The 10,148-nt window shown below is 36.2% G+C and overlaps 1 protein-coding gene across 1 annotated transcript; it reads left to right on the top strand.

The window, feature by feature from the left end:
• Positions 1-238: 238 nt before the first annotated feature.
• ALG10 (ALG10 alpha-1,2-glucosyltransferase) lies at positions 239-5,761 on the top strand. The gene is made up of 3 exons (XM_047742958.1): positions 239-559; positions 2,000-2,197; positions 3,989-5,761. The coding sequence occupies exons 1-3, from the start codon at positions 377-379 to the stop codon at positions 5,042-5,044; spliced, it is 1,437 nt and encodes a 478-aa protein (XP_047598914.1). The 5' UTR covers positions 239-376; the 3' UTR covers positions 5,045-5,761.
• The last annotated feature ends 4,387 nt before the right edge of the window (positions 5,762-10,148 follow it).

The raw sequence follows: 10,148 nt of genomic DNA, 5'->3' as shown, positions 1-10,148 counted from the left end.
AGCCAAATGCAATTTGGAGGGTAAACCGCCGCAGCCTTTCATTTCAAAGCGTCAAGCCACGAATCTGCGGCGCCGGGGGACTCCGAGATCCGCCCCTTCTGGTGGCTCTGACCACTCCAGTGAGTCCTGCGCAGCGTGATTGACAGGCCAACGGCCCGGTCCGTTACCTAAACTCGTCTCTCCGGAAACAGTGACCGGATCTCTCCGGAAGCTCAGGGTCCGCACTCTCCCAGCATCCTTTGCTTTCCGGCTGTGCTTAGTCCTGTCCGGCCAGTCCCGCCTTGCGCGCCCATTTCGAGCCCGAGTTTCAAGCTCGAGTTTCCAGGCTCGAGAACCCGGAACAGATTTTCCAGGACTTGGTTCTTGGGCAGTGGCTATGGGGGCAGGAATGGCGCAGCTCGAGGGTTACTACTTTTCGGCTGCCCTGAGCTGCACCTTTTTAGTGTCCTGTCTCCTCTTCTCCGCCTTCAGCCGGGCGCTGCGAGAGCCCTACATGGACGAGATCTTCCACCTACCGCAGGCGCAGCGCTACTGTGAGGGCCATTTCTCCCTCTCGCAGGTGGGGTCCCCAACCTGTCCCCACCCTAGGAGAGGCCGGAGAGGGCCGACCCCCCCCCCCCACTTTCTTCCACCCTTATCCCTTTGGTACCTCCATCTACCCTTCCAGCTTCGGAATATGAAAGGAATTGGGTAATCTCTTGTTCCTGTCCCTGAGGTTTGTGAAGTATTTGTTTAATAAATCAGCAGAAGAAGATCTGTGTCCTAGGAAGTGGTGTTTTGGGGGATGAACTGATGTATTTGCTTTACCGCAGAGTACAACCCAGACGCGAGATACGTTTTCCTCTTAGTAGCTCTCCCAATCTCTAGATCAGATGCAATGGGCTGCCCCTTGGAAATGACAGAAAACTTTACTTTAGTTCGCTTGTCAAGAGCTTCACTGTGTGGAACCTTAGGGAGTGGGTAGTATGGGATACCGTGGGGGGGGGGGGTGGAATCTTCAGCCACCAAGAAGTGTCAGGTTCCATTAATTACATCCTTGGTGTTTATAGAACCTTCTGTTAACTGGGTGAAGTGGCACCCAGCGAAGCGGCATCATGTTTGAATATATGATTGGCTCCGTAAATATAAAGAGAAATAAAGTAGGTGTATTATCCTTCCTTTTCTGGGAAAGCAATATAGAATAATGGCTAAAAATATAAAGTCTGTGGTTCAAGACCTGATTTTAAATCTTTGTGCTGTAATTTACTAGTTATCTGATCTTGGACATTTTTTTTTTAAAAGATTTTACTTATTTATTTGACAGAAATCACAAGTAGGCAGAGAGGCAGGCAGAGAGAGAGGAGGAAGCAGGCTCCCTGCTGAGCAGAAAGCCGAAGTGGGGCTTGAACCCAGGACCTGGGATCATGACCTGAGCCGAAGGCAGCGGCTTAACCCACTGAGCCACCCAGGTGCCCCTGATCTTGGACATTTTTTAAGTTTCAGGTTACTCATCTGAGAAAGACAGTTATAGCAGGATCTACCATAGGACGTTTTGCAGGATTAAATACAGAGGATTTAGCACAATTCTTGGCTCAGTACATGTTAGCTATCATTATAGAGCGTGTGGTTTGATCTCTTTAGATGCCTCTTTTTCTCCAAAACCTTAAGAGTTCCAGCCAATGTTTCCACACTTCAAAACTGGAACACTTGGAAGTCACCAGAATACTCTTCAGGGTGTCTGCAGGGTAGGTCTTGGAAATGGGAACTGATTTTAAATTATTGCTGCCTACTGATTACAGATACCTCCGCACAAAACAGGTACAGAGGCAAAATGTAAGCACAGCTTTTCTTTAGAGGAGACATTTGACCTGCTGAGGTCTTTTTTAACCACGGTGTCACAGAATAACTTCTCACAATGTCTGATTGTTGGTAGAGATGGTTTTGAGCTTGCCCTCCTTGTGTTGGTCCTGTTAGTGTTTCATCTTGCTCTTGTTTCATTGTTGGCCTTTCCTTTTTTAAGTGGGATCCCATGATTACTACATTACCTGGCTTATACCTGCTGTCAGTTGGAGTGGTGAAACCTGCCAGCTGGATCTTTGGATGGTCAGAACATGTTGTCTGCTCCATTGGAATGCTCAGATTTGTTAATCTTCTCTTCAGCGTAGGCAACTTCTATTTGCTATATTTGCTTTTCCGCAAGGTACAACCCAGACACAAGGTATGTTTCCAAAATAATTTGTTACAAGTTTATGTGTAGTCAGGTCCACCATTTTGATAAGTTGGTTTTATGAGATTTGGTGAAAAGTATCATCTGCTCATTGTGTTAGTATTTTGTTAAGCTAAAAAGTAATCCCCCTACCCCTGTTTTGGAAGAAGTTTGTATTTAAATATTTGAATAACTTCAAATATTGAAATATTGAATAACATTTATTCAAATAACTTATTTATTCAATAATATTCAATATTTTATACCTGAAATAAATATTTGTGAATCAGATGAGTTCAGTAAATGTTTATTGTGCTTATTATGTGTGCTAGGCACTAAGACCACAGAAATAAACAAGGTTTTGTTGTTGTTGTTGTTTTACCAAACTTCTATCTTCACTAGGGAAACCAGTGGAATACCTACATTTATTTACCTCAGAAATTTTGAGGTGGATTGCCTGACTTTGAATTCTGTCTATTTACAAGTTGTGTTACTTTCAGCAGGTTACCCCTAGTGATGCCATGTCTTCATCTGTTAAATGGGAAAAATACAGAATCTGCTTCACAGGATTGTAAGGTCTACAGGAGCTTAATAAGTGGAAGGTGTTTAGAACAATCAATGCCTAATAGAATAGTAAGGACTCAATAAATAATAATTATTTTTAACTTAAATGATATCAATAGTGTAAATTGTGAGAGGGAGATAGGTAAAAGATGCTCTGAGGACACAGAAGGAGTAGAGGAGTAGAGGAGCAGAGGAGCACTTATTTTGCAGGTTGACTGGCAGGAAGATGTATGGGTTGCATTGGGTAAGACTTCACAGAAAAGATGGTACCTGAGCTGAATCTTGATGGACAGACAGGACTGTAGGATGGGGAATGAAACCTGACAGTAGAAAAAGCACAAGCAAAGCTAGAGAGGAGTTGAGCAACAAGATGCAGAGAGGATTGCTTTTTTGGAATAACTAGATTATAAAGTGTAAGGACGTGAGGCTGGACAAGTAAATAGGGGTGAAGTCATGAATGTCTTTATATGTCACAGAAAGGATTTGAACGTTATCTAATAAGTGATGAACAGCCTTTACTTTTAACCAAGAAAATGGCATGGTCTGATTGGTGATTTGAATTAAGTGGAGAATAAAATTTCAGGAGATAAGAATGCTTTCAAAATGGGAAATAGTCTGTGAAAAACACCAAAATTTATTTTTAATTAAAAAATTTAAAAGTATTTAGCTTTTGACTGGGCCCACTATTTTCAGGAAAAACCCTGAAAGTTCATCATGAAACAATAAGATCGTTGGGTATAGTAGTATAAATGCTGTATGTGTATTTACATTCTCTCAACTGTGGAGTTTAGAAGGGGGTATCTTTAAAAGAAATTGATGATGATGGCTAAACGAATGCTCACTGGAGGCACTATGAATTAAAGTTCAGGGAAATGGAAACCATTGCCCCATGTCCCATTCATCAGCATGTTCCTTACAGTATTTATTTAGTTCAGTGTCTTCCATACAGTAACTCCTTAACTATTTGCTGAATGACTCAAAGTATTTCAGGACATAGAAGCTTTGCCATACGCATGTATTGTCTTCATGGCTTCCAAACCTATTGCTATAACTAAAAGTTACCAGAAAGCATCCTTACAAATGTATATTGTGTTTTTGCAAAACTAGAAATAAGATTAATAGTGAATAATTTTACTTAAGATTCAGATAGTTTTTTTTAAATTAATTTCTGTGTTAGCTCAGCAGAAATGGCATATTTATCGTGAAAATAATTTTACATGTGTTTTCTCTTCCCCTTAGGCTGCCTCAAGTGTCCAGAGAATCTTGTCAACATTAACATTAGCAGTATTTCCCACACTCTATTTTTTTAACTTTCTTTATTATACAGAAGCAGGATCCATGTTTTTTACTCTTTTTGCCTATTTGATGTGTCTTTATGGAAATCATAAAACTTCAGCTTTGCTTGGATTTTGTGGCTTCATGTTTCGTCAAACTAATATCATCTGGGCTGTCTTCTGCGCGGGAAATGTCATTGCACAAAAATTAACTGAAGCTTGGAAAACTGAGCTACAAAAGAAAAAGGAGGAGAGGCTTCCCCCTATTAAAGGACCATTTTCAGAATTCAGGAAAATTTTTCAGTTTCTTTTGGCTTATTCCATGTCCTTCAAGAACTTGAGTATGCTTTTCCTTTTGACTTGGCCCTACATCCTTCTAATGTTTCTGTTTTGTGTTTTTGTAGTTGTTAATGGTGGGATCGTTATAGGTGATCGAAGTAGTCATGAAGCCTGTCTACATTTTCCTCAACTCTTTTACTTTTTCTCTTTTACTCTCTTTTTTTCGTTTCCTCACCTTTTGTCTCCTAGCAAAATTAGGGCTTTTCTTAGCTTAGTTTGGAAACGTAGAATTCAGTTTTTTGTGATTACTTTAGTCTCTCTATTTTTAGTTTGGAAATTCACTTATGCTCATAAATACTTGCTTGCAGATAATAGACATTATACATTCTATGTATGGAAAAGAGTTTTTCAAAGATACGAGATTGTGAAATACTTGTTAGTTCCAGTATATATATTTGCTGGTTGGAGTATAGCTGACTCATTGAAATCAAAGTCAATTTTCTGGAATTTAATGTTTTTCATATGCTTGTTTACTGTTACAGTACCTCAGAAACTGCTAGAATTTCGTTACTTCATTTTACCTTATATTATTTATAGGCTTAACATACCTTTGCCACCTATATCTAGGCTTGTTTGTGAACTGGGTTGCTATGCAGTTGTTAATTTCCTAACTTTTTATGTCTTCCTGAATAAGACTTTCCAGTGGCCAAATAGTCAAGATGTTCAGAGGTTTATGTGGTAATATTGGAGATATATTGAATTCTAAAAATAGACTTATTTAGACTATCTCCACAATGAACAACTGAACAGGTAAAAATAATGGACTTTCTTTTGCGGACAATAGTGGTCCACAGATCACATCAGATTTTTTGTGTGTTAAACATCAGATATATGTGTTTTAAACATATATAATAAATCCAAGGAAGTGGTAAAGAACTGAGAAGAGTTTAAGACTTGCTCCATAAGCCTAAATAATGCAAAACAAAATTGTTTACAGTTACTTCATGATATCCCTTTGGTACTGCTGGCCACTCAAAAAGTTTGAAAAAATTTCATAAGTATTAGTTTAAGAAAACTGAGCTTTATAGTACTGAAACTTATTTATTAATTCTCTTCAGAAAGCAATAGCAGACAAAGTATTTGAAAAAAATTTACAAATGATCAGGTAATATTCTTGATTGAAAGGTTACTTAACATTTCAGTAAATATGATTTTAATCATAAGGCAAAGTAGACTCACAAAGATAATGTTATAAATTAGAAGCTCATCTAGGTTTACCTTGTAATTAAGTTGTTGATTTTTGTTAAAAGTCTAGAAATGATCAAGCCCTTTCACTAATTCTTTACTTTTGTTTTGTTTATTTTTTTGTGTGTGAGAGAGAGAGAGAGAGTGCATGCACATGTGAGGGGCTGGAGGAGGGATGCAGGGAAGGGAGGGCAGAAAGAGAAGGAGAGAGAGAATCTTAAGCAGACTCCATGCCCAGTGTAGAGCTCGATGCGGGGCTCAGTCTCACAACCCTGAGACCTGAACTGAAATCAAGAATTGGGGTTACCCCACTGAGCCTCCCAAGCACCCCACTAATTATTTTTTAAGTATTTATTCAAGTAATCTCTACACCCAATGTGGGGCTCGAACTCATGACCCCAAGATCAAGAGTGGCACACGATTGACTGAGCCAGCCATGCCTCCATTTCGCTAATTCTTAGTATGAAATGTGTAATGGACAAAGGTAAAATGTGTAGATGATAATACCTTTTAAAAGGGATTTTCTTTCTAAAATACATTACTGTATAGTTTCTTATGGTTGCTGTAACAAATAACAACAAACTTGGTAGCTTAAAAAAAATGTCTGTCATAGCTCTTGAGGCTGGAAGTCTAAAATTAAGGTGTTGGCAGAGCTGGTTACTTCTGGAGGCTCTGAGGGAGAACCTAGCATGCAGTTCTTGCTGTTCCTTGGTTTACAGATGCAGCACTCCAATCTCTGCCTCTGTCTTCACATGGTCTTTCTCTTATAAAGATAATGTCATTGGTTAGGGTTTACCCTAATCCAGGATGGTCTCATGTTGAGATCTTTAATTAAATCTACAAAGAGCCTTTTACCAAACAAGGGCACATTTACAGGTTCCAAGTAAACATCTTTTTTGTGGGATACTTTTCACCCACTGAAGTTACCAAAGTATATTTTAGAATAAACCTCATAAAATTAGTAGGAAATAATTTCTTTGCTGAGATACTTTAAATTATGTCTTTACTGAAAGGTAATTCTGAGATAACGTAATTACAAAAGAAAAGGTAATTGGTATTTGATTCCATTATCCAAAATAGTTAGAATTGAAAGGAACTTTAGAAATCATTTGATCTAATCTTATTTTGTAGGTTAGGGAGCTACCTCTTAGGATTTTTTGTGTGAGTCTTTGGATTCTGTGTCTACTATTTCTTGTACATTCATTGGGTTGTCATTTCATTACAGAAAAGTATTATTTGGACATGTTAATTTTGGCATGAAGACATAGAACTGTGAATACAATTTATTTTTTAATCTCACTTTACATTTGTAAACTTAAAAATAACTGAAAAAATTACTTTGTCTTCAATGTTGGATTGTGCTTTGGGATTTAAACAGTGGGTAGATGTGGAAAGTATTCTGCATTTGCAAATATAAAATTGTACAGGTGAAAATTACAAGTACAGTCTTAAGTAATAAGTACAGGGCAGTCTTGTATTCTGTTCAGTACTTAGAAAGTAGATTGACTCTGGTTGTAACAGTGATTGTTGACAGATGTCTTTACTCATTTTGTTTTTTGGTAATTAGGTAAGAAAACACAAAGAAATTATTATATTAAATGAAGATCTGAGTTCCAGGACATCAAAATAAATAACTTCCTTATCTGTTGTTATTAATGCAAGGCTTTTGTGATTAGAAATATTTCTGAGACGCAAAAACTTTCCCTCTAATCCATTCTGACAAACATGAGAAAACCATTCCACTCCATAGATTGGGGGAATCACTGTTCCAGTTTATTTGTAAGTATTAAATTCCTGCTATTTTAAGAGATTGTTTGGAGGAAATCCACACTCAGAGAGAAATAGGTTAACCTTCCTTGTTTTCTATAAAATATATAAAATACAGTACTTAACATTTTAAAAAAGAATACTGTGAATTAAAAGGTGCTGTGGAGTGTAGCTTTTAGAAACATCCTAAGTTGCGTTTGTGTTTTGAATATTTTTCAAGAATTATTGAGTACATATTTTTGACATGAATTTTTAAGAAATTAAATGTAATTGAATTTCTTGATTAAAAGATGATTATTTTAAGAAAAGTACTGATAAGTTGGACAGGCTGTGGAGCCTTGCAATCATTGTTGAAGTCTTTAAGTAGAATTATTTTAAAGAATGTCATAGAAAGATTTAGTCCATACATTTTTAAGCCTTGTAATAAATCTTTTTGAACTTTTTCTACCTTACATGAAATTCCATAGATAAACAGTATTTCCTTTCTATGGTGTTAGTAAGCTTGCAGTGTGCTGTGTGTTTCCTCACATATTTATGTTTTCTTTTAGTGGATACCTAGGGATCTTTTTAATGTATCTATGTTTTAAAATTATTTGGAAATACAATGTTCCTGAGCTTACTAAATATAGAATGTCATTTTGGTAAGATAAATTGTGTTAGCTGTCTGACCTCTTCCTCCTCTTCTTAAAGTTATTTCTGGAACATACTTAGTCTGTCATGAAGTACATTAATTTAAGTAGCTTTAATATAGTTTATTTCTAATAGATAAATAGCTAAATGCAGTATATTTCTAGTTTGAATTTAACTACCACTATGCTTGACATTTTTATTTTTTTCTTGATAATTGCTAAAGACAGGAGAGGAAAAGAGATCCTCATTATTAGTGGACAGTTATTTTAGATAAACATTTAAGTAAAATACTGATATGAAAAATGAATTCATGTTGATTAGGTTGAGAGCATTTATTATCTTTGAGGCAATTAGAATTTTCTTAAGTGAAACAAGAAAGAAGTATCATACAAATAATGTGAGAAAGCTTTTTTGAATGGAAATTTAAATATGACTTAGGAACCATCGGCTTGTAGAAAAAGCATTTAACATGAAAGTTAGGATTTCTGTATTTGTGGCTTTAGATTTAATAAACCAAGTGATTTAGTCTTTTGTCCTCATTCCAAATGAGAATAGTATTTGTCACGACTCTGGTTATTCTAGCCTGACATATGTCTAGTTGTATTTCAGAAATAATTCAGCCCCCGCCGTATATCCATAAAGTTCATAAATATATAGTAAATGTCAAATAAGTATATACTGAATGAAGTTTTTAGTATAGGATGAAGTGAATGTCTTAGAAAAATCATACTATATAACCATAAGCTAATTTTAGGAAATAAATCACATGCTTCTTAATGAAAGCCATCCTAAACTTATTTCTGCCTAAATTTTCTGACCTATTTTTAACTTTTTTAAATTACTGTAGTGTTTAAAACTTATACATGTATCTACTTGTAAATATATTATATGTTATTATAATAGGATGTGATTTCAAAATTGTTGCTGTTTATTTAAAATAAGAAAAATAAGTAGCTTTCAACCATTAAAATATAATAGCAGTAAAACTTTGATGCTTATTAAACTCTTAAGGGAAAAGAGATTTCAACCATTTATGAATAATTTGTGTTATTTTAGTTAGGCTGCATTTTAGTATTTTAGGGATAACTGTCACTTTTTATTTAGGGTATTTTTTGATGTATTTAAATGTGGACAATATGACAAACATTTCCAATATATTAAAACTTGTATAGCTGAGAAAATTATAATAAAAATGTATAGATGATATATTTTTTAACACTTATCCATGAATCTAACACTAAATTCTTTAACATTTGGAAATTATTTCTAGGGTAAGAAGTGTTGCCACGGTAAAGAAATCCAATAATATCATTATATTTTCTTGTTAAAAATTGGGCATTTGATTAATTCAGTGTTAATTAAGTTTGAGCCCAGTGCATCACCATCAGACCAAAAGAGATATGGTATTTTCCTGAGGAGATAAATATTAAGCTTTGTATTGATATTTTTCACACGGACTGGAACTTTACCATGATTCAGTTCAGTTGAACCATTGGGGTTGAGAGGACATACAAAATTAGGAAGAGAGGGAAGAAAACTAATGGTAACTAATAATTGCTGTCATTTATTGAGTACCTACAGTGTTCTAGGCATTGTGCTAGCTGTTTTGTAGACATTGTCTCATTTGATCCAACTTATATATATATGAAGCAGATACTGATTTGTCTTTCACTGCTGGAGAAACTAAAGTTAAGGCAAATCAGGCAAGTCACCCAAAGTCAGTGCTGTCACTTAACGTAGATTGGCTCGACTCCCAAGCCTGTGAGGGTTTGTTTGTTTGTTTGTTTTTAAGATTTTGTTTATTTATTTGACAGAGAGACTCAGCAAGAGAGGGAACTGAGGCATGAGGAATGGGAGAGGGAGAAGCAAGCCTCCCTCTGAGCAGGGAGCCCAGATGCTGGGCTCAATCCCAGGACCCTGGGATCATGACCTGAGCTGAAGGCAGCCGCTTCATGACTGAGCCACCCAGGTGCCCCCCACCCCCAAGCCTTTTAACTGAGACTCTTGCCTCAGTGAGAAAATTTTTCATTAGGAGAAGTAAAATATGGAGAGAGAGGTGATAATCTGTCTTTACTCTGCATTAGCCAGAAAATTCATGACCTTTTGTTTTTTGTATGTAGTCATTTTTTTAAATGCTACCAGCTGTTTAAAGGAGCATGAACAGATAGTTATAAGAGAAAGGACTTTTAAAACTATATTTAGGA

This window comes from Lutra lutra, chromosome 8, assembly GCF_902655055.1.
Source record: "Lutra lutra chromosome 8, mLutLut1.2, whole genome shotgun sequence".
NCBI lineage: Eukaryota > Metazoa > Chordata > Mammalia > Carnivora > Mustelidae > Lutra > Lutra lutra.
Note: the sequence above shows the minus strand (reverse complement) of the source record. Positions and strands in the feature narration are given on the sequence as shown.